The 26958-nt window shown below is 31.4% G+C and overlaps 1 protein-coding gene across 12 annotated transcripts in view; it reads right to left on the bottom strand.

The window, feature by feature from the left end:
* Nucleotides 1–18547, bottom strand: part of LOC143083432 (rho GTPase-activating protein 190-like) — a 72553-nt gene extending 54006 nt beyond the window's left edge. For 11 of the 12 annotated variants that reach the window (XM_076259681.1, XM_076259683.1, XM_076259684.1 and 8 more), the window contains exons 1-6: nt 18501–18547; nt 5433–6086; nt 3256–3934; nt 2057–2275; nt 924–1220; nt 66–218 (exon numbers count right to left, since the gene is read on the bottom strand). In XM_076259681.1, coding sequence (XP_076115796.1) covers nt 66–218; nt 924–1220; nt 2057–2275; nt 3256–3934; nt 5433–5835 — 1751 coding nt within the window. In that variant the 5' untranslated portion in view covers nt 5836–6086; nt 18501–18547. Of the gene's footprint in view, nt 1–65; nt 219–923; nt 1221–2056; nt 2276–3255; nt 3935–5432; nt 6087–9702; nt 9803–18500 lie in introns of those variants that run through there. The other variant, XM_076259682.1, reaches the window with a different exon arrangement.
* Between the last annotated feature and the right edge of the window lie 8411 nt (nt 18548–26958).

Below are 26958 nucleotides of genomic sequence, written 5' to 3'. Positions count from 1 at the left end.
ACACATATATTTTTTTATTTGGCCTCAGTGTCCAGCATTTTTGTGATTTTAATTTTTATACCTACCTTACAGGCCTTGAAGCCAATAAAAATTGAACTTTATTTTCAGCACATTTCTCACGGAAGTGACATCTATCTTTTGATGGACATTCCATAAATCCTAAATGATTCAAAAGCATAATATTTCTTTCTCCTTCCATTTTGTCCAACTTTCTGTATCTGTAAATAAGAGATTTGTTGTCAGTTAAAGAAATGTAACCCTGAACAGATATCAAGAAATTTATGTTCTTGACGTGATGAAACATGGACTACTGGGAGTCAGAACTCTGACAATAAACAAGTTTTTTTTGTTTTTCTTCTAACAGAAGAAACATGGACTGCTGGACAGATGATACAGCTGTATACATTCAGCGCTAAAAAAATGAAGAAAAAAAACACTTTATATTTAGCATGTCTGACGTGCTTTTCTGCATTTACATATTTTAGCTGTATACAAAGTGTATAGTTTTGGGTAACCTAATTATTTTGAGAACCACTGAGCTTTCTTAGTGCAGTTCCCTAAAAAACATACATTGAACCTTAGGAAGGCACTTCAAAATCTCAACTGTGTGCATGTGTGTGGATGTCATCTGTTTTTGCATAAAGGAAATGTAAATGAAATTTAAATTTTCATCTAAAGGTGATTATCCCATTTTTTTTATCTATTGTATGCAACAAGCCTTAATTTTTGATGACTTTACCTTCTTTCATCGATATTGGTTAAATTATATTTTCACTTGTTTTATTCTTGCAACAATGTTCTTTTTATTCAACTGTAACTTGATGCTGAAACTTGTCAACAAATATTGTGTAAAACTTAGTTCAGTTGAGTGACCGTTAGTAATCACACCTATTATTTTTTTTGTCCAATGATAATCGAGTTACCTTAAGTCATCTTCTATATCCTTTGTGATAGATTTGATATCCTCTTGTGTATATGTATCACTGGTACCGATCATACGGATAAAAAGTTCTAACTTCTCCCATAATAATTCCTGAAATTCTAACTTGGCTTTTTGTCTAAGTTCCCCTTGATGTTGTTCGTAGACTTGTTCTCGTTCCTGACTTAGAAGGTCATTGTAACATTCTTTCCCTACGAAAAATATGTAGGTTTCTTCTAAGCCTTTTCCTGGTATCACATGTTGGTTTTCCTCTAGTGCTATTTTGAATTTCTTTTTTAATCTATAATGTGAGGAAGAAAATATTAACTTAAAAAAAGGTTCATTAATATACCAAAATCATTTACAGCTAATTTCCTAATGCATGTAGAACAAAACTTTGGTTAGCTTGCTTGCTTTGTTTGTATATTGTACAATCATTAGGATAACACCCAATTAAATTCAAATATGAAATATACAGGTTGAGCAATGCCTATATAAATTGTTTAAAGATGTCAATCTTATTTACAAAGCTTGTATAAACAAGTATACAAACAAAGCAAGCAAGCCAACCAAAGTTTAACTTTGCAAGCATTAGGAAATCAGCTGTAAATGGTTGTAAATCAAATATCTATTAGGTAAACACTGATGAATAAATAAAGGTGAATGGGACACATACAAAATATGCAAGAGTCAAAGTTCTAATTCAACCCTGTTGACTTTTAGTTTTCTTAGAAACTTAATGAGATTTATTTTCGCATGAGTGTGTAAAACAACAACATTGGCAATTTTTCATTTATAAAGGGAAATAACCAGTGATAACACAAGAACTACGAAAATAAATTTGTTGTGTAAAATAAGCAATTTTTATAATTTCTTAATATTATGTAATCCTTTAAAGTTTGAAATACATTGTTAATTGTAGACACAGCTCTGTCAAACTTTAAACCATAAATAGATAAATGTTAATTAAAGACCTTTGACTTCATTCTGACTTTAAAAGCGCTAATTGAAAAATGACAAGTGAATCTTTAGGGTACAGGCTATTATTAAAACTAAAACGTAGGGAAGGTGCGGTAACTGGAACCACACTTATATTTTTATTTGGGTTTATACACATGTCTGTATGACGCAACTCACTGTGATTTTCTGTATTCAGCTTGAAGATTATCAAGATGATTTCGGAAACATTTTTCGGCATCAGAGGAGTTGAGCAGGTCAAAAGGAATTCTTGTCTCTGAGTAATTTTCTACAAAATCTTGTTTTGACTTCCAGCTTTCATCGCCAGGAGCCACCTCTACAAAGTATGTGTCATAGTCAGGATGGTCAGCAATGTACCGTTGACAGCCAGACCAGGGTCTAAAAGAAAAAATAAGATGTAAAATAACAATCATTGAAAATGAAATAAATCAGGGCTCAACTTTCAATAACAAATCAATGTTTGGTTTTTTTCAATAAAACATGTGATGATTTAATATAAATCTATCATAGTTATTTATTACTGACTTGATGTCTTTGTCATATACATGTATATTAATAACCCATTTTTATTTTGTTGTTTTGAGAATTTTCCGTTTCATAGACAGTTCAAGTTAAAACTATTCACAGCTTTCTTGAGATTTTGCACCGAGGTGTTTAACCTGTCAATGTCTTAGTACTGAAAGATTAATTAAGAACTATGAACTTTTCTAGTTAAAATTGTGAGGGCCATGCACCCAAAATTAGTAGCGTGGGTTACTATTCCTGCTAATCTTTTCTCATGTATGTTTGTTATATAAACTGAGGTGAATTCTAAGACTGAATGCATATGTTGCTCTGGTTATTCCTGTTATCTGCTCAATGTATGCATGATCATGATGATGATGATACATGTATGTATGCGACATCTTTTTTCAAACCTACAGTAAAACTAAAATAAAGAGCTGCACTACGAGTGCATGATACGCCCGACGCTTTTTCAAAGAATACTCTTACTACTCAATGTCAAATCAGAAATTTATATAAATCCAAAGGGAGCTTACTTCAATATTAGATATAAACAATTCATCGAAGTTTCATGAAAATTGGCTCAAGCATTTTTTGAGTTACATGTACATGTATTTTACTACATACTGATGACAGACCGATACACAAAGGTATACCATTACACGTCAGTAAACAGATGAATAAAAGCAAGGAACCACTTTTAAATCTGATATCATTAATTCTGTGATAATAAACAGAACTGAAATTTCATTTTTAATAATGGTCGACCATGCAGTAGAAATCTATTATATTCAACAAGTTTCAACTATTGTAACCATGGTAACTTAAAACACACCAGGTCTTTATTAACTTACTTGTCATTTATGGAAATGAGATCGGGAAGGAAGTGGTTTATTGTCTCTGGCAATTTCTTGAGAAAGAACTGTTCTCGCTTCTTAATTTGCTCCTCACGTAAATAGGCAATGTGTCTTCTGAATAAACGCTTTGCTGAATCAGTCCCAAAAAGATCAACATAATGCCCAAAGTCAGAGTCTTTTTCTAGTCTCCGTTTTGTTGGAGACCAAACCGCTTTTGAATCTAACACTTGCAACTTTAACAAACTCTTGTATGCTTCGGTGGCCACATCCAGAATTTCTTTGCGCTGTTTCACAGCTTCGCTGAATGGAATTATTTTTGGCCGTGTTTTAGTTTTGTCTATTAAATGTGCTAGAGTCATAAATGCTAGTTCAATGTTCACATTTTCATGAGCAGAAGTGCCAATCAAGGGAATATTATTTTTATACTCCTTACGCGCCACAATTTTTTCTGCTTCCTTTAAGTATCTTTCATTTACTTCGTCAGTTTTTGTTGTCACTAACACTACAGGTTTCTTATTTTTTAATACGCCATTCAAGAGATGAATCACAAATTCAACTTGATGTTCAAGAGTTCGTTGCTGTGATTGGCTCACGTCAAAACAGCATATAAAGCCATCAACATTCAGTTTCCCATCAGGCATTATCTTCTGTTCGTATGAGCTGTCTGTTTCCATACCTAACAAAGAAAAAAAGAAAAAATATTGTGTTTTGTTAAAAAATCAAAAAATTCAAATTACACTCATTTGACATTCATTATAAAGGTCAATTTATATTGCTGCATTTTTTTTTTAAATAAATAATAAGTGTTATTTATTATAAATTGTTCATTATTCTCAGTGATCGTTTTGTATTTTGTTTAAAATCAAAAAATTCAAATACACTTATGATCACTTGACCATGTTGACATAAAGTTCAATTTACTTTGCTGCATTTTTTTCAAACAAATAATAATTTCAAAATATATCAAATTGTTCATTACTTTTAGAGATTTTTTTCTCATAAAATCATAATGGGTGTAAAACTTAAAACTGTAGAAACAATATCAAATAAAGGAGTCAAAACTATTGCAAAACAAATAAATAAATCAATATTTTATCACAAAAATTCAATGCTGGTCAAGGACATGAAGGTTAATAATACTTATTATTCAACAATTTGTCCATTCCTGTTTGGTTTTTTTTTGTTCGGAATGCAGTTTCATTGTCATTGTCATAGTATTTATACCTGACACCTACATGTACATGACCCAATTTAATTGTAAAATTGCAAGAAATTTATGCTCTTGAAATAACAACATAAATTTTCAGGTAAAATTTGTTATCAATTCACTGTCATGACTGTTCAACTTAGACGTGCTAAACATATTTTTTTTCTATTCCATTAACCATATTAACTACAAATTAATTTAGTAAATTAACGACATGTTATTTTTTCTAATCAGATAGTTTTTTTATACATAATTTATTAAGCTATAATTATATAATATCATACAACATTATTATTACACTACTGGTTAAATGTAAATTGTCATGTGACCAATGTACTATGGTAAATAATCATATATAAATAAACTAAAAATGAAATAAAAAATGTAAATTAAACGAGTCAAATTACCCCCCCAAAAATTGTCCTATATTGCACGCCAGTCTTACTAGTACAGATTGAAATTTAATAACAAGGCACATTTATATAAGATATACCAGACTGCAAGTGTAAAATGACATTAGAAATATGAGATACCATTTATTGCAAAATTAAGAAGGGTTCTCATCAAATATATGTAATGATAAGCTATCTCTTTGATGAACTTGAATTGCTTTCTCAATAACATCAAACCATCGTTTTTCACACCATTTTTTTCAAAAGTACTTTATATGTGGATTAATTAATTTTAGTGCACACCAATTTTCACAAAATGATTACAGTCAATTGAGGAAAAAATTGAATTTTCTTAGACATTACATCCTTATATTTTGTGGTTTTGTCAAGGTCTGCCTACAAGCGAACATCAAATTTGTTTTTAAATTTGTGGTTCACCTTGCCAATACTATATTATCTTTCAAAATGCGGCAAGTTAGGCCCTATTGCAAAAATTGTGTATTTTTCCTTACAACAGTAAACCTCTAACATATACATGTAGTGAGATAGACACATGTATTTCCTTTACTAATTACCTAGCTGGTCTTTGCAGATGTACATCAGCTTTTCGGCTGACTGAACCTTTGTCATGATACATCTTTTATGGTATGGGTCGGTTCGTCCAGTTTTAAACGGCTGGAATGAAACATCATCAATAAATTCTGTTTGCTCAATTACATGGAATGTGAAGTTCGAACCATCATCAGTTTTCGTAACCTCTCCCCAGTATAAGAAATGATCATTGTTAATCACACGACCAGCAAAATCACTCTGACTCAAGACCGAGATGTGGTCATGTGAATATTTATCGGCAACTTGACAAATGAAACGGTTGCAAAAACACGACTTTCCAACTCCGATGGGTCCTTTGTCTTTTTCGGTCCCGGACAAACCAATAACACTAACATTGAATGTACGGTCATCTGTTTTCTTGGCCATGATCTAGCTATTTATTTCAGGGTTCAGAAGGTAACCAAAGGGAGATAATCTATGAGATTTATCTGGTAATAAAGTTATTTCAGTAGTTGTAGAACCTGATGATTCCCACCGGCCCATCATGTCCGTAGCATCACAGATATAGTTTTGGTAATGGATGGTTTTGTATAAAGTTAGAGATTAATCCAAATACGAATGTGGAATTCATGGTATGTTGTCTGCCAGCAGTTCTTTCATGGACAGTTTTTGTAAACCTGAAAGAGAAAAGAAATATATGTAAGCAAAATATCACTTGTGCATATTTATACATACATTTTTGTACACGTATATAAACAATAGGCTTATCTAATTTCTTTTAAAGACATCTTAGTGTAAAGTATATCCTCATTGTAAGATTTTCATCTTATATTTTGTATTTTTTAAATACACATCTGATTCTTTTCATTCTTTATATATATAAAAAAAGCATTGTGTATAAGTTTCTTAGCATTTGATTAAGGCAATCTAAAGTTGGGGAAGGGAAACCTACTTTAGGACGTAACAGAAGGATTAGGGTAAAACTTCATGATCAATATTAAAGCATAGTTTATATAGAGCTACATGTATTGTTTACATTATCCATGTTTTTGTTTTCAATTACATCATTTCATAATCAAATATGTATGTAGTATACATGTGCATCGTAATTACCTTTGTTAAAACAGAATATTTCAAACAGATGTATACTACAGTTATCTGACCAACTTCCTGGCCATTACAAGGGTCAAACATATTAAGTCTAGCTATTAATAAAACAACATTACTCAGAGTAAATTCAGCATCAGCCATGAATGTTGTAGATAATATAACAGATTAGAATTAAGATAATAAACAATATCATTTTCCATGTGTACACTGTTAGGTCAATGCAAGACTCAAAAATATCCAACTTCAATTAACTTGATATACATTTAAAAAAAAAAAAAAAATCTCCTATATATAAATATCAAATATACTTTTAAACAATTTAATCTATAAAATACTGCACATTAAGAAGTCATTAGGTATAATTGAATATTCTATCTGCATTAAATCTGTTGGTTTTTTTTTATAAAATAATGATAAATTAAGGTCAAATTGCAAAGAGATCATACCCCCCCCCCCCCTTTTTTCCCTTTTCCCTAAACAATTTAAATCTATCATTAAGAAATTACCATAATATTTATGCCAAGTTGGTGTAAAATAAATATACCTGAATCTCATTGGACTAACACCCTTTTGGATGCATCTAATATTTATAAGTATACAAAACACATGTAGCATACGTAAAACAAGTCAAAATAAATTATTTCGTATAAATATTCATATCTGCTCCCTCCTCCCTACTGGGCAAGCTTCTCCAAATCTATATTTTCTATTTATAATGTTCAAGAAGCTGAAGATATAATGTAAATATTAAAGTATATCTTGGAAAAACAGGTCAATACATGTATGTACTCATTATTACATATACATGTATCTGACCCAAAATATATATAAACTGTATATTACATACAATAAATGTCTGTGTTTATAAGTGCATGTACATGTATTATGTGTACATTGTATGTGTAAGAATGAAATTGATGTATCATGTGTAAGTGTAAAATGAAATTGACATTCTTTACGTAATTCCATGTACAAATTTCCACAAAAGTTATATGTATTAAAAATTTTCATTTAAGGAATTGACGTGTTCAAAGTGTACATTTCAGGATGTACTTTCGACTTAACTTGAGACACTTGAAGACGATTCACGATTTCCGATGTAATTTGCTATTGTTTACCAAAACAAACTACTAAGGTGTCATATTTTCTACTTCACATTCATATCTGAAGCATAAAATTAAATGTATTATACATCAAAACACCTCCATATATGATCATGTTTACAAACTCGGCTGTTTTTCCTAGAACTGCTTTGTTTGATTTGAAATTTTGAAGTTAACTATTTAAAGCAACATTACTTTATGTACAAGTTTATCAGTTTGCCATAAATATTTTGTATAGGTACAAAACACATTATTTTGCAATAAGTACTTATCATTAGATTTCATAAAAAAAAAAAGTCTTTTTCAAAATGAAATTGTGAGGTCAATAAATTAGCTAGTGAACATGGTGAAAAATCAAAAATTAAAGTATGTTTTTTTCTAAAAAAAAAAATATTGTAAGGTCATTTAAACATGCATGTCAAAGTAAAAAAAAAGGTGTTGAATTCTTATTGCACAACACTGGATACCTACAATGAGAAAAAAAATTCTATACATGTATAATATATAAGACTGAGATTGACACTGTGCCTTATGTCAAGGGACGGAACATGAAATGAACAATTTTGGAAACAACCTTAAGGTTAAAAAATAGTTTATAAACAATATTATGTAATGAAGATGCTTACTAAAATCATGTAATCTTTAATTCCCGACTTCAATCTATTAATATCAAATGAATATAATGAACCAAAACTAAATTACACAGGGTAACATTTGAAACCAGGTCTGATGATACAACAAAAACGATCAATGTCAGAGAAAAATGAACCTTGAAGCACAAAATGAAGGTTATTTTATCTATATATTTCCCTTCAAAATTTTGTAGCCAATTTCCCAAAACGCACCATTTTAACATATTCAACAGGAAATAAAAATATTGTATCTTTTGTTAAAAAGAATAAAGTGTGTTAAACAAACAATTGTATACATATGAATTAAAGCTACTCCTAAAACCAATGTTTTCATATAGATAATCTGATATTGATTTCAAGGTGTAATATTTACACACATGACTGCATGCAATGTACAAGTTGTTAATTTCATGAATGAAATACACAGTTGTATATAGGTGCAAAAGTAATAATCTGCATATCTGCATAAATTTTATGAATGGTATACTTAAATGTCCCCTAATCTTTTTATTAATGAGCCAGAACAAGGATAAACAATCATACATGTATGTCATGTACATAAAGATTACTTGTATTTATAGATAAAACTATATACATGTACATATATGCACGTTCATACCAGTAAAAAATGAAAGTTATTAAATATTTCGTTAGAAGGAAGTTTTCATTTTATTATCCTTTGATCTATCTTTTAACTGTATTTCCTTTGCGACTATTTGCAGGGAAATTGCAATAAAATGAGGTTTGCCCAAGGTTAAAATTTGGTTCATTACCAATTTTAAAATAAATTGAAATTTTGTTTTAAATTGTAAGTTACATACATGTAAATGTAGACTTTTTTTGTAAAAGATTTAAAATCTCTAAAAAAATGAAAAAAAATCAATAATACTTATCCCCAATTTGAACAGAAACACAAAGTTTCCTTGATCAAGGTGATAAATAAAGTCTCCATTTTAGTATCATTATCATTCTTTATACCTGCAACATTTAAAACTCAACTTTCTCTTTTTGTAACTAAGTGTATCAACAACCTAGCAGCAAAACTGTAAAATGTAAATTTCAAAGCACTTAATTATAAACATGATAATAAGATATTCATTTATTCAGCAGTGGAGGATCCAGGGGTTCCGGGGATGGGAACACCCACTTTTACTTTGAAGATCAATGTATTTGAATGGGGACATATAGTTTGAATCCCCCCATATCCTGGGTTGACACACACACCCCCCCCCTTTTTTTTGAAAATGGCTGGATCTGCCCCTGTTAAGTACACTCATTTATCTAAATTGTACATGACTAAGTAGTAAACAACAACATGTGCTACTATGAATACACATCATCGAATTTTGAATATTCCTATATTGATCAATATCAAACAAAACAACAATACAAAATGTAATCCTAAGTCTGAAGAAATACCAATGTATCAATATAGGATATGAATATACCTTAATCTTGGGTCTCTCTTCTGAATCTATGTATATTAATCAAGCACACGAATTACACTTACAAGGAAGACAGTCCAAACACACTACGTACATGTGCTCGAGTTAATCACACCACCTCAAATTGGTAAAATCCCCAATCAAAAAATAGAAACTGACAACCTACTTAAGTAGCCATAAATCTGATGAATCTATAATTAGCCTAACAATCGTCAATGCAATGTCTCATATTTATAGCCACAGAAAGTTTTATTTATTTATACTTAAAACTCTCAAGTGTACATACAAATTTTACAAAGCAAGGTCTATTTCAATTTTAAGTTATTCTATGCAATTTGTACAAAAAAAACTTCAAATATAAATTATAAATTTTACATACACTGATTAATAGTAAAATACAAGAAATAAATCAGCATATTCCAATTCAACTTGAAAACATTTTAAAGAATTTGTTCCTTATTGTCAGGAAGTATTAATTTTAACTATCAGTCTGTCTGCTACACCCTTTGGTACCCCTCTTGAAAATGTGTAAAAATGCACCTTAACCTTTTACCTTCTAGTGCCAACACAAAGAATTAATGGTGACTAATGAATGAAATCAATTATCATAATCAATTTCACAGGTTAAAAAAATCAATTTCATGTAACTTGGCCCAGTGATATAATAGTGAAATCGACATTGATATTGTAAAATGATTAGTCATCTTTCCATTGATAGAGTTCTACTACAGAGTATATAAATATTACCTGACGAAATCTTCAACAGGTGTTTTACTGGTGTACATTTTGTAATTACCTGTTTAGGGTTACTCTTACATTATATAATACACTTTACACATGCATGTATGAATACCGCAGTGAGAGGGATTTATATTTCGAATAATTAATTTCTACTGGAACTGTTACTGAAGTTGAACTAAATTTTTATATTATATTTGGCAAATATTTTATTTGTTTTATTACAATATTTCTTTAAGTGAATTTTAATTATATAAAGAATGTAGGACGAATAGTCACACAGAAAAATAAATATTCAATATAAGATAGAAAGTCATATAAAAGACAAAACGTAATCAATGTATAACCATGATAACTGAACGTCACTTAGACACAAACAAAATCTAATATATATTGAAATAATAGCTGTGAATGTGGCTTATTTGTAAATTCAGTGCCTTCATTGTGGCAAAAAATATACCCTTTGAATGACAGAAATTTGATAAATCCTCATTTAATATTGTAAATGTAAAAATTTCCTTAAAATAGACTTAAAATAATGTATTGAATATGTTGTACAAAAGGAATAATTAAATACATATTGAAGGATTTGAAAACTAATAAATTGGGATTTTTCCGTTCTACCAATTTTGTTACTTTTTGTCAGTATCATTTTGACCAGTGACTCTCTGTCTCCGTACAGTGAGAGCTACTGTAGGACTGACAGGGAAAGTATCAATTTTGTGAATATTTGTATCAAAACAGTTAAAAATGTGAACATGACGAAAAAATAATATCATTTGGTATAATGGCTAAATTTGTATGGAAATATTTTAATATTCTTTAATGCATACATTATATATTAGTTTTTATTTGTGTCATTTTGGCCTCTTGTGGAGAGTTGTCTCATTGGCAATCAGATCACATCTTCATTTTTATATGAATGAAGTGCATATTAAACCCTCGTACACACATTAACTCTATCAATGTGAACAATTTAAAATGTTAGCATCATCAATTATAAGTACATGTATTTATGTCAATTTATGTATAAAAACATAAATAACACTATGTACATGTATATGTAAATCAAAAGATACAATGGGTTTGAAAACATATCTCTGGTGTGAATTAATTTGATTTATAGCCAGAGATTTTCAGCATCTGGAACATGAATCTCAAGGTCTGGAAACAAAGTCTCAGTGGTACATGTATGTTCACAACCAAATATTGTTTATCTTGACCTATTGAAAAGTCGAAATTCTGTTCCTATTTTTTTGTCTGCCACTGCTTACATACATGTAGCTGACTATATGGCATGGGTTTTTCTCATTGTTAAAGACCATAGCCTATAATTGCTTATATTCACTTCATTTGAATTTTGGTGGATAGTTGTCTCATTGGCAATCATGCCACATCATCTTATTTTCATGTATCATAAAAGAGAATTCTGAAATCATCAAGGCTTTAAATTTTCTTTTGATGTTGCACAAATGTACATGTATTTATGTTCTAAATATTCAATTTGTGGCCTCTCTTATTCAAGAGACACTCTCCTTGAAGAAATTACTTGTCAAATTTTAACCTTTAAAAAATAACAAACATTTTTGTGGCTTAAAATGCCCATATATATAAAAGCCTCAAGCAAAGAAACTATGCTACATGTATGCATTTCAAAGTCCCAAGTCCAGTAAGATCTATATATATGTACTTTGTTCATACATGTATATTTTGTGTACATGATATACTTTTCATCTTCATGTGATGGTCACAAACAAATGACCACTTGAGTGTGAAACAATTTCTCATGACTCGATCAATAAATAGATATCTTGAAAATAACAATGATTCAATATGTACATTTTGTACATACAATATGTCCTTAGTCAGGAGCCTATTGTTCAGTCATTTGTTGGTGTGGTTCATAAGTGTTTCTTGCTTCTTGTTTTTTATTCAGACTAGACCATTGGTTTTCCTGTTTGAATGGTCATTTTCAGGCCCTTTATAGCTTGCTGTTCTGTGAGAGCCAACTGTCAAGGCTCAAATTTGTGTTGAAGGGCCTACTTTGACCTAGAATTGATCACTTTTTACACATTGTGACTTGGATGGAGAGTTGTCTCATTGGCACTCATACCACATCTACATGTTCTTATTTATATTTGCATCTCCAACGGTTTAGTAAAATATTTACGCAGATTACACTACACAGCACAGTAAAGGTGATTCTGTATAAACTCACCCCAAAGTTAAGTGATTGTGAGTGAATGTCTGCGAAACAGGGTGCTTTTATGTCATCTAATATATACATTTTTTCACAAATATTCAAATGAGGAACGTGCAGCCTTGCTTAACATGCTAAACAAAGATATTTTCACAAACCACTGACAGGAAATATTTTGAGAAAAAATACTTGTTTGACATTATATCTTGATCTATATTGTGATATTTACAGATATTTTTATACTTTATATATATAATCATGACATTAGCTATTTAATGATAAATGAAACATTTTCAGCTTTATACGACAGCAGTGGTTGAACCCTGAACAGTTTGGGCAAATTTGGTCACAATATTCAAGCTTGATACTGTCTGAATTTGGATTGGGATTAAATTTTGACCTAATATAGGTTTTTGTCACAATATAAATGTGGCCAAAGATCTAACAAATCTATTGCACAATACTGTTTGTCCCATAACCCTTAAAATAAATCTGAACCTTCTACTTTATGGTATGAACATTATGGTACAATATCAGAGCAATTGAAATACTTATACACAACTTATTGTTCTGAAACTAGATAAATACTTGTTTTGGTCCCCTTATTTCTAAACTGTTGGGACCATATATATATATAACCCCCAAAATCAATCCCAACCTGCCTTTTGTGGTCACAAATATTGTGTTAAAATTTTATTTATTTCTATTACTTATACGTAAGTTATTATCCGGGAACAATCCATCTTCAGACGACAAGGTGATACATTGTATCAATATATGACCAAAATTTTTTTAATTTTTGCTGTCGTATAAAAACGAGGACTCTTGTCATGTCTGTAATGTTCTTCCAATTTTTAGTTCATGAGGAAGAAGGGACACACAGACCAGAAAACATAATGCCAATAATGGGGCCTAAAAAAGAAGATATGGTATGATTGCCAATGAGACAACTCTCCACAGTAGACCAAAATGACACAGAAATAATTAATTTATAAGTCAGTTGTTCAAAAAGCTTGAGATTTTGCAGCCATCATCCTTTAACATGTTAAGCATGTTAAGAGATAGTCTTTGTACAAATTTCAAAAGTAGATAAATTTTAAATCATGATTCAGACCATTTTTAATCAAACATGTTATCTTTTTACAGGATAGGACATGTTAGAGGTTAGAGACCAAGCACATCAAGATACACCATTTTGTTTTTAAGATACATTGTACCACATCATTGAATTCTTTTGCTGCTGAATAATTGGATTGTATTGCTCAGTTTCAGAAATTTTTATCTAATGCCAAGGTATATATTTAATCAAATTTACTATAACAGATTTATATATCATTCAATATTTTCTAAACCAGGTTTTTCTAAATTCTAAAGGTTTATTTGTTAATGTCATAACGAACTTTGAAAAAGCCTTCACGCTTAACTTTTGAGTCCACAAGCCAGAAGCTCAACTTTCAGAAAATTTTAGTTGGATAGTTGGATTCTGTTAGCTTGTAGAGAAGAATTTTACAAGCCTGAAAGCAATTTTACAAGCCAATGCCAAGGTCTTGTGGTCATGAAAAAATTGAAATTTTCACACACATGTAGTTTACAAATGTATAACTTTATTGAACATGTTGAGATTATGAGATACATTGTATGAACACAATACACATGATACATGACTAGACATATTCTTAAGTGACTTGAATCAAACAGGATTTTTCCTTGAACTTCATGAACTTCAAAACAAACTATATTAAAACCATATTTCAAAACATTCCAAAATAAGATCAAATTTCAGACAAAATAATGACAATAAAGAAAAAGATTTTCAAGTTTGACTGGATCGTGTGTTATCACAAATCGTGTGACCAGCCATTTTTTTTCTAAATTCTGAATCATTTAGACACTTCAATGCATATTTATAAATGCCTTGAATTAAAAGCCTTGTGGACTGCAGGTTTCGAAAGGTATCATGAAAAGCCAAAATAGTAAAAAAAAATAAATTGGTTGCAAATGGCCAATCAATTTTTCAGGTCGTGTTGATTTTACCGGTTCGTTTAGGGGAGGGGGAAATAAACAAGATTTAATTTTGGCCGAATATGAGTTCAGGAGTTAAGGACTAATGAAACTCTGTAAATAAAAATTACTTGTACAAGTAGTACCCCTGACTGTGAAAGGGAAAAAGAATTTGGTCTAATACATGTAATAGATGAACTGCTTTATCGAATGAATATTGGAAATTTTTAAGCGACTGAGTACAAATGCAGTTGACATCTCAATCAGGGGAATCCAGCCGTTTTCAAAACAGGGGGGTGCAACATAGGATATACAGTATTACATGCAGGGTTTCCGCTGGCGGTCGCCATTTTCGCAATTTGCGAAAAAATAATAATTGTGGCGATAAAAATTCGTCATTTGCGAAAGAATTTGGCGAAAGAAATATATAGAACGATTTATTTTCCTCCATCTTGTTTATTTACTTTTTTCGAGTTTCTCGGACTTTACCCGATCAGACAATACTCCGAATTCACCTTGACCTCATTAAGATTTGGACAGAAAATCAATAATCAGCTGATTGCATTTTTATAGCTATCGACAACAAAGGACTAATTACATGTAATAAAGGTGTTGATTGAATTGTTTGACAAAATGATATGGTTAAATGGCTTCCGCTAAATGTCACATACATAATTTATTTACGACTTTGCGACGCACATGTTTGAAGCAAACTTTTGACGTCTCCTCTCCTTTTAAAGATAGTTTAGAAAAGAAAGCTGTTGTTGTGACGAAAAATTATCAAAAGCAAGAAAAATCTCTGATTCAAAACTTTAATTATCCTTTGACTTTAATATAGGTAATTGATTAGGGATACTACTTTAAAGTCGTTTGAGTGACACGTGTGTTTCAAGCATAGTTTTAGTCTCAACTTTTTCATTTACGATGGTCAAGAAAAGAAAACTGTCGTTATGAAGAAATATATCCAAAAGGTTGGGAACAACCCTTCAAATGAGAGTAGCCCTTCAATGTTATGACTACACATGAAATGAGGGATCAAAATATCATGTGATAAAAGCTTTTGTTTTGTTGTAAAAACCACTTATTACAAAAGGGCACATCAATATTTTTCTTTTAAAGAAACTTTCCCTACGAACTATACTGGTATTATATAATCAAAACATGTCCATTAATTTTGTTGTATTCCAGGACTTATATCGTCTTTATTATTAAAAGTATAGTGGCCCCTCATTTAGAAAAGTTGTTTAAAATACAATGAATATTTTCCCCTTTAATGTTAAAAACAAAATCTATTGTTTTAAAGTAAATGTTTAGTGTTCAGGGATCTCCATGGATGAAAATTGAACAATGGAGGAACTTTCACCATCATAAATCGTATCTACGTCGTACAGTGTAGCGCAATCAAAGTATTTCATCCCTCCACATAAGGATAGGTGAACATGCTAATTCATTGCTTATCTAAATTATATTTATTTGAATTTTCATTATAAATACTATATAAAAGTATATATATTTTCAATAATTGCCGTTTGTAACCGTTCAAATGCCAAGCCCTCATGCCCCCTCCCTTTCCCTTAGTCGAGAATGACCAATAGCTATCACGAAGGTCCCAATGTAGTTTTCTTGCTATTTTTGGTAATTGTAATGGGGGTTAAAATTCATGTGGAGCCTTTTTTTCACGGACGTTGTCAAATTCAGAATTCATGAATCCATTACCGGTATGGCTGGTTTGCAGCAACGACAAAACGAGTCGTACGGGTTACATGTATGTAAAAGGTAAAAAAGATTTGTAAAGCGAACGTGTTCAAATGAAAAGGTTTTTAATGACTTTATCTAGCAAATCGATGCTATATATATGCAACATGCATCTTTCGAGTCTGAATAGAAATCGGAAACGCGGATGTATCAATATGATTGTAAACTACGAAATGAATTCGGAATTACGATACGATATTTATTTACAGGAAATATTAAACATTTTTACTTTTTAACTTTTAAAGTAATTCTATATGATCGTTACAATACAGCAGTACTCAAGTTATTTGTGATAAAATAATAATTACTGTTTTACGTCTTACTTTGTACTTCTTAAAAAGGGGGATGCTGATTGCGTAAGTCAAAATAAAAGCATGTATTCTACTTGTTAAACTTTGTAACTAGACTATTAATTTATTTATTTAATCTGAATTATCATAAGCATTTGTGGAAACTAAATTAAATAATTCGACAAATGAATTGTCTATCTTCAGATAATATTCTCCTGTCTGCTTTGTTGATCTACCTGTACAAGCTCAGGTACAAGTGATTAGCGATCTTAATCCGGATATCCCTCAGGCGTTAGAACTGGATTATACTATAAAGAAAGCCTGAAGGTTATGCAATTACATGCATTTGATTATAATTGCTAAAAAAAATGGCGTCAGGCTATAAAAACGATCACAGTTTTGAACGATGGCGCAAGTCATTTGACGATGGCGCAAGACATTTGAACGATGGTGCAAGTCATTTGACGATGGCGCAAGACATTTGAACGATGGCGGGGCGCCATCGTTAAACAGGCCATGGAGATCCCTGGTGTTTATTCATTAAATGTAGACTCTAAAATAAGTTTGACAGAATAATCATAGACACAATGGGGCAAAATCACCTTATTTAAGGGAAAAGGAGGGGGGGGGTAAGAAAAAAAGGTAAATTTTAAACGAAAAATATAGTTATGTTACTTGGCGAAAAAAATAATAAAGTGGCGAAAATTATATTGTTTTGGCGAAAGAGGTGGCGAAAAAAAAAATTGACCCAGGGGAAACCCTGATTACATGTATACATGTATAAAAGGGGGGTTCCAAACCACAGAACACCATAACCTCCCCCACCCTGGATCAGCCTCTCAATCTAACAATAGCCATTTGTGACAATATAAATTTTTAGATGTAGATTCTTTAAAGAAAAACCATGTGATCATTTGATTTATAATTTTCATGTGCATGGACTGAATATTACATGTACATAAACCTGTTTTAACACAATCAGCTGTTTGTTTATATTTTCAAAACACAAATTAACAAACTATTTGACCAGTCCAGATGTCAGATTCAGCTTTCTATTAAATGAAACTTAAGGTCAAGAGAATAGGTATTATAGTTTTGAATAGATAAATAACATTTGACCACCTGACCAAATGTGTAAATAAAGGTGATCATGGTTATAACAAAAACATTTGTGGAAAGATAATTAGTCAATTTAAGTTTTAAGTGTTGAATTTACAATCAAGAAGGCTGATGATAAGTGTGGCCTATTTACAAAAATTAATCAGCATAAGTAAAACAAGGAAATTATTTAAACAATTCTATTTTATATATGGAATGTACATGCATCTTAGAATTGCACTAAATGTGATATTGAAAGATTATTGAAACAAAATAAGTTTCATTATTCTTCTGGCATACTTTTTAAATAATTAAATACCAATTTAATCTGTTGAATACAAAACACAATTTTGTCCTGTCTGCATTCTTTTTTACTTCCCATTTCAAAACAGAATCCTGTAAGACTGATTCAAAACATGGTCGGCAAATATTCATTGTTAATTTGTATGGGGTTATTTGTGGTTGGGTAGTGTCATTTCAGACTTTGTTATACAGTCATGGAACGATTTCCAGTACAGATTGAAAGCAGCTTCTAATTTTTGCTGCGACATGGCCTGTGTTACTTTTCAAATCAAATTTAAGGTCAAATGACGTGGCTTGGGTTAATCATAAGTTGAGATTTACATCTTCTACGCTCTCTTAAATAAAACAATCGTATTGGAACTATATATCAGACATATTGGCGGTATAAAATCGTTTATTTTGGGCTCGACACTTACGATTATTTTTCTGGTAGTACCTGTCGCCATCTTGAATCTGATCTTCGTTCCAAATAAGGAAGTTTTAAGGGAGACTATACTAACCGAAACCGGATTTCATATGATTACCGTTTCCGGAATTAGAAAAATCCACAAAAGACTATTTTTCACCGAGAGTTAGTTAATTTAAATAAAATAACATATATCTAAAAATAAAAAATAAATGATATTTTCTGGAAATTGTCGAAATAATTATTAAAGGGACGAATAGATTGAAACTAATATTGATATTCTTATATGATTCATTTTTTCTCCTAATTTTCACTACTGACAAACATTCAGAGGGTAACAAGACATATCAGCACAGTCACATGTGTTTATTTATATTATGATATTTAGACGAATTATATTTGACTCTGACACATTAAAGTTTTACAATATTTTAGCGGACATGGCAACTTCAAATTGAATACTTATTTTTGGAACTTTATGTCACAAAAAAATAAAGTGAGCCAGAGTGCACGATTTTGTATTTGTGATCCCCAATCAATACTTTAGCAAGTGGAACCTGGAATTTTATGATAGAAAGATTTATCTAAATCTTATTCTACAAAACTTTTGTTTTCAGGACCAAGAAATTATTTATTAACACTACAATCAGTAGTAGTTTTCTTTGAAATGTGGAGCAAGTTATGTTTTAATTTGTTTCCAGCATTTTAAAAATTTGCTTATTAGCACCCGGAAAATAGACTTCACCATTTAGTGGCGGGTTCAGAAGGGGAACAAGGGTCTGGGGGTCTGGGGTTAGAATCGTCATTTTTTGGGGAGACAATCAATGCATTTCAACGGTATGGGGACATATGGTTGGAACCCCTCTCCCTTTATCCTCGATTGTCACAGTGCCGGACCCCCCCCCCCCCCCAACCCACCCCCCACCCTCTGGATTCGCCCCTGCCATCTATGAAAAAAGTTGATAATAGTCAACAGGAAACCGGCTTATCGAAATATTTGGCCTGAGAAAGCGAATCTGAAGAACTATGAATCTAACTTTAATGTTGTTATACAAGTGAGAGGTTTAACTAACTATAAAACCAGGTTTCTACTTAAGAAAATAAATGTACCTAAAGTCAGGAAAATGACAGCGCTTATCCATTCGTTTGATCTATTTTATTTTTTTATTTTGCCATTTATATAGTTAGGGACGTTCAGTTTTAAATTTTCCTCGGAGTTCGGTATTTTTGTTATTTTACTTTTTTATGAAAATTCCTTAATTCTTACCCTCAGTTTTTACAATAGAAAAAATAGGTGAAGCAACTGGATAGAAATATTGACTTTATGGGATAATTTTGACTTAGCTTTTATGAAATAACCACTAGTGCCAATGTTTGTCCCAGATAATGAAAAAAGGTTAATATAAAGAAGAAGATGTGGTATCATACCCCATCTTCTTTTTTATATGATTGCCAATGAGACAACTGTCCACAAGAGACCAAAAATGACACAGACATTCACAACTATAGGTCACCGTACGGCCTTCAACAATGAGCAAAGCCCATACCGCATAGTCAGCTATAAAAGGCGAGAAAACAAACGGCCTTATTTAAATAAAAAATGAACGAAAAACAAATATGTAAGACAAAAACAAACGACAAACAATGAATTACAAGCCCCTGACTTGGGACAGGTACATACATAAATCACGGGTGTCGTTCGGTTTAACGAGAGAAATGCTCGTGAAAGAATATCTAACGGCGATCAAGTATTGAGGGACGATCGTGAAAGCTCTGGTAACGGATCGTGAAAGACATTTCATGTAAATTCTAGTTCAGAATCTTTGAAAAAATCGCTTAATTTTCAAAAACGCGGAACAAATCCGAACAAAAAATTATGTCTGTCAAAATGGTTTAACTTCCTCATCATAACTGTGAAATAAGATAAAGAAAATATGCAGTACTTTATGAAAAAACACAAAAGGCGCAATGCATGTCTATGAAATTAATTACAAATAACACGCTTTATGTACCTATAATGATCATATTTCAGTTTATTATGATATATTTGAAATTTAATCGTTGGTGTATCTGATTGTACAGTAAAATTAAAATATGTTCTTACCTGAAAAGCATTAATTTGTATATGAAAACCTTGAATTTGTTAAATTTCCATCAAACTTGATCGTGAAAGATCAGGCAACGCATTGTTTTGATCGTGAAAGATAATGCGTGGCCAGACTTAATACTAGTAATCAGAAATCTGTATTTCTTTTACCATTTGATAAACCTGCAACTGGTTGAAGCCTGTAACTATTTTGATAAGGATGAACATTAAAACTATTATTTTTTACTATTCAACACTTTACATCGAGCGTAAAAAAAACAACAACTAAAAACGTGTCTAAATAAGTGTGAAAGATTCAGCTCTGAGAATCGGTCAAGTGCAATTCAGGCAGACCGACACTATTTAGCCAATGATATGGATATGCAACGTTTAAACCAAAATGATATCCATTAAACAAAAAATTACAGCAAAACAGCATCTTTTATGAGTACTTTGAGATTGAACGATAACCAACATTTTGTGCAACAGTACTTTCTTTAGTTCTTTGTATACAACGCAGATGTGGATTGATTTTACTATATACTATACTGACTATAGAATACCAGAGCGCAAACGCTGAAATGTCTCGTCTGCTTTACTTATGATAGTATATTTGTTGAACGTCTATAATATCAAGGGTTTTACTAGAAGTGTCAAATGCGCTTAAGATTGTCAATGGTTCATAAAAAGAGTTCAAGATCAGAATACCATGCCGGCCATACAGCAATCTAATTAAAAACCGATCTCTCATCGCTCCCGTTTTCTGATATGTCGCATGGGAGATCTAACGAAACCCACTTTAAGGTCACATGTGAGTGACCTCGTAGGTGTGTCTTTTTTCGACCAATGAAAATGAGTCTTCCACGATCTTGAAAGTTTATCGTGAGGCAAAGGGATGTAATTCATTTTATTTACGAAGAAATCGTCAGTCAAAAGAATTCATCAACTTTTTTGATTGGCTCATTGATAGGTCGTCAATTCATTTGCATATCATTATAAATTCATAACTTCTAGTTAACTCACATGTGATTGCAAAGCGGGTTTCGTTAGATCTCCCACGCGACATATCAGAAAACGGGAGCGATGAGAGATCGGTTTTTAATTAGATTTTTTATCGTGTAGTTTTCTATGTTGTGATGTTATGCTATTGTTTCAGAAAAAGGGAGAAGGTTTGGTACCATTAAAACGTTTAATCCCGCTGCAAATGTTTGCACCTGTCCTAAGTCAGGCATCTGATGTACAGTAGTTGTCGTTTGTTTATGTGATTTATACGTGTTTCTCGTTTCTCGTTTTTTACATAGATAAGACCGTTGGTTTTCCCGTTTGAATGGTTGTATACTAGTAATTTTGGGGCCCTTTATAGCTTTTTGTTCGGTGTGAGCCAAGGCTCCGTGTTGAAGGCCGTACATTGACCTATATTGGTTTATTTTTATAAATTGTTATTTGGATGGAGAGTTGTCTCATTGGCACTCACAGCACATATTCCTATATCTATAATACGGCACTGTGACAGTACTCAAACGATTAAATCGTTGTTGTTATTCGGTGACGTCCAGTGGAAAATAGTTCATGCATATTGAGAGGGAAAAGGTAAACATTTCATTATTAATCTGTATTCTCGCTTTCGTATGAATACAAGAAGATGTTAAATAAGGTAAACTGTTGCTCTGACAAGAATGAACATATCTATAAACACACAAGATACCAAAGCATACTTTTGTTCATTTTTTTACATGAATTAGGCCGTTAGTTTCTCGTTTGGATTGTTTTACATTTGTCATTTCGGGGCCTTTTATAGCTGACTATAAGGTATGAGCTTTGCGCATCGTTGAAGGCCGTATGGTGATGTATATGTTACAGTAAATAGGTGAAATTAGGAATTACACGTAATTACTAAACATTTCAGTAAATACCTGTAATCACTAGTCAATTTAGTAATTACATGTATTTACTAGTTTTTTCAGTGATTACAGGTATTTACTGATTTTTTTTTGTCATTTTTACAGCTATTTCACCGTGTAGAACGCCACTAGTTTTTTCAGTGATTACAGGTATTTACTGATTTTTTTTTGTCATTTTTACAGCTATTTCAACTAACTTGATATTTTTGTTTAAAATTAAAAATTAAAGACATAATTCAAGATATCAAATAAGAAAGTAAGGGGTAGGGATTTTTAGGGCTTACTTAAGGATCAAGGATTATAAGGCACATTAAAAGTGCATACTCTTCAGTATTTGTGAATTGAAACTGGAAAATGGTTGTTTTATAAGTTTTGAAACTCCCTAAAAATCATTTTGAGCATGCAAGACAATGATACCAATCCAAAATTGAGAAAAACATGTTTGAGAATTGTATAGGCAACTTAGGCAGCTATTTTTTAAGATAGACATTAGATTATGGCAAACTTGGTTAAATGATCTTGATAATTCTTAAAATCTCATAATTTTGTTATATTAAAATCTCCATCAGGCATACTTTGCATATCAACTTGGCCAATAACATGAGTTAAATTCCTTTTACAACATAGGTTTAACTACGACTTCTTTTTTTCAGACATTTGTGATGAAGCTGACATTCTTCACAAACAAATTTATACAAATTGATGGCGTTAAGAGTCGCATTTTCATATTTCCGTGTTTTTATGAGTTCTTCAAGGCCTCCAAACTTAAGCTTATATACCTCCAACAAAATTTTATCATCGTTTCTTCCTGTATAAGAATGATCTTTTTGTGGATCGAAAAAGTCACCTAAATGGTCCATCCCTTTTGTTTTACTTTCAATGTTGACATTCTTTTCCTTTTTGTCGAGCCTGCGTTTTTTTTTTGTCGCAAAAGCGAGACATAGCGAACAAACCTAATAATTTCGTCGCCAGCGGCGTCCACAAATATTCGCTTTGTGGTTATATTTTTTAAATTTTGATAAGTTTCTCAAATCATCCTGGATTTCTACCAAACTTGAACAGAAGCTTCAGTTGTTTATGATCAAAAGATAAATTTCAAGAAGTAAATTTTGTAAAAATAAAATCAAGTTTTTCCGTATTTTACTTATTTATAAGGGACTTAGTTTTTATCTCAGATAACATTACATTCACACTGTGGTTAAATTTTTAAATTTTTTAATAACTTTCTCGAAATATCCTGGATTTCTACCAAAATTGGACAGAACCTTGTTTATGATCATCAGATAGTATCTAGAAATAAAGTTTGTAAAAAAAACCTACACTTTTTCGTATATATTACTTATTTAAACGGACTATTTTTTTCCAGTTAGAATAACATACACTCTGCAGTTAAAGTTTAGATTTCATAAACCATCCTGAATTTTAAAAAAATTTTGATAGAAGATTCTTGCAGAACTAGTCAAAAGACAGTATCTAGAGGAAAATTATAAATATTTTTTTTTCTCACTGATTTTCTAATTAGTATTACCATAACTTTTGATCAGTTAACCATATTACAACATTGTTTTAACAGTTAGTAAATAGGTGTAAACATTCATTTTAAAATCAGTAATTACTGGTAATTACTGGGCAGTTTTAGGAATTACTTGTATTTACTAAGTGCATCGGGAATTACATGTAATTCCTAAATTTTAGTAATTACATGTAATTCCTAATTTCACCTATTTACTGTGTCATTTGGTCTCTTGTGGAGAGTTGTCTCATTGGCAATCATACAGCATTTATTATATCTATTGGACATGTTATTTGATCGTTTCATTTGCATGGCTTAATCAATAATTTAATAGTATTGATTTATTAAAAATTTATAATTTCCATATGAGTTAAGAAGATTTGATATAAGTCATAATGATCAATTGCTAATAAGCCAACTCCCAACCAGAGACTTTTCAAATGGCGTAGAAGTAAACATCTATATGTGTCAGCATATGGCCATCAACAATGAGCAAAATCTACACAGCATAATAAGCCATGAATGGCCTCGACATAAGTGTTAAACAATTGAAACGAGAAAACTATAATATGCAACAAACGACAGCCATACAATTACAGACTCCTGACCATGCTGACGTGGGACAAACGCATAGATAATGAGACAGTGTCGTGAATGATTGCGTTTCCGTTTAACCTATGACAGTAGTGTAACAGCAAGATAAGAGCAAGCTAGAAAAATCAAGTGCATGAAAAAGGCTTCATTCGTTAGATCGAAACAAAATACTCTGTCTCACATATAAAAACTACAAACAAAAGGACTTATGACACAAAAATAAATTGTACGGATATGAGAGTTCTCGCAGCTATAATGAAAATAATAATTAAAAGCTAATAAAACTAATAAAAAACATCAGCGGCTCTTTTCACAAAAAAAAATATCAGTAAAAATGGTCGTAAGTAATACACATTTCAGTTTAACTTGCGATCAATTTTAACTGTAAGATTTTTTGTGAAAAGAGTCGTAGGTATTTAACACTAAATTATTAACCAGTAAATATGAAATTGTACAATATCTAGCTATTTCTTAATTTTCACGCGTATTTTGGCATATAGGTCCTCCGTAACCCCTCTAATGGTCATTGTGGCACATATCGTTTATACTCAGTTTATTCCTATATCAATAAGCTTTAACTTTGTGTATACATTTTACCTAAATAAAGGACTGAAGGGTTGCAGCAGTCCATTCCTTTATTCAAAAGAAGCTATTTCTCAATGTTCAAGCGTATTTCGATATTTAGGTCCTTCATTTCTCCTCTAATATGCGTTGCGGAACATGTTGACTATATACATTTTGTTCCTCTCGTAATAAGCTTTCGAATGAGGTATAAGGTATATTCTATAATTAGGGGCTAAAGGGTCGCAGTAGTCCATTCCGTAAATCAAAATATCCATTTCATTATTCAAAATTGGCTATTTCTTAATTTTCACGCGTATTTGGCATTTAGGTCCTCCGTAACCCCTGTAATGGTCATTGCGGCACATATCGTTTATACTCAGCTTATTCCTCTATCAATAAGCTTTAATTTGGTGTATACATTTTGCCTAAATTATGGACTGAAGGGTTACAGCAGTCCATTCCATTATTCAAAATAAGCTATTTCTCAATGTTCAAACGTATTTCGATATTTAGGTCCTTCATTTCTCCTCTAATATGCGTTGCGAAACATGTTGACTATATACATTTTGTTCCTCTCGTAATAAGCTTTCGAATGAGGTATAAGGAAAAATCTATAATTAGGGGCTAAAGAGTCGCAGCAGTCCATTCCGTAAATCAAAATATCTATTTCATTATTCAAAATTGGCTATTTCTTAATTTCCACGCGTATTTGGCATTTAGGTCCTCCGTAACCCCTCTAATGGTCATTGCGGCACATATCGTTTATACTCAGTTTATTCCTCTATCAATAATCTTTAACTTGGTGTATACATTTTGCCTAAATTATGGACTGAAGGGTTGCAGCAATCCATTCCATTATTCAAAATAAGCTATTTCTCAATGTTTAAGCGTATTTCGATATTTAGGTCCTTCATTTTTCCTCTAATATGCGTTGCGGAACATGTTGACTATATACATTTTGTTCCTCTCGTAATAAGCTTTCGTATGAGGTATAAGGTATATCTATAATTAGGGCTAAAGGGTCGCAGCAGTCCATTCCGTTATTCAAAATATCCATTTCGTTATTCAAAATTGTCTATTTCTTAATTTTCACGCGTATTTTGGCATTTAGGTCCTCCGTAACCCCTCTAATGGGCATTGCGGCATAATCGACTTTTTTATCTATAATTTTTTAAAGGATGAAGAATAGCAAAGGTCCAGTGAAAATTAAAAAAGAAAGACCACGTAGAGTATTTCAATTTTGAAAAAAATATGTTTTGGTATTCATGCAGGTCGTTCATACATTGAACCAAGGAATTTCTGTTGAAAATAGTTAGGAAAACCCACTAGTCTATCCTCCGATACTAGGAACTAGATAAATATATAGAATTAGAATTTACATAGTGTTTTTATTTATTTTTTCTGATATTAATTTGAATATTTGTTATATAACACCGAAAAGACGAATTTAGAAATACGGGATATAGCAATAGTGTCACAGTCAATTTAAAAAAAATATATTTCACTATTCACCGCTTCAAGTTGAATAATGAAAAATAAACTTTTTCATTATTCATTATTCATTTTTTAAACATTGAATAGTGAACTATTTCATTATTCATTATTCATTATTGAATTTTGACTAATGAACTATGAATAATGGACGTACTTCAGCGCGGTTATGCAATTGCATTTCCGAGAAATGGCTTGATTTTTTTCTTTAATGTGTGACATATATGCTTTATAGATTATTACATGGCATTTTTCATATTGCCCTGGTATCAGCCCTAGACTCCCATATCAAGCCAGAGGGCTTTAGCCCGAGGGCTTG

Source organism: Mytilus galloprovincialis, chromosome 7 (genome assembly GCF_965363235.1).
Source record: "Mytilus galloprovincialis chromosome 7, xbMytGall1.hap1.1, whole genome shotgun sequence".
Taxonomy (NCBI): domain Eukaryota; kingdom Metazoa; phylum Mollusca; class Bivalvia; order Mytilida; family Mytilidae; genus Mytilus; species Mytilus galloprovincialis.
Note: the sequence above shows the minus strand (reverse complement) of the source record. Positions and strands in the feature narration are given on the sequence as shown.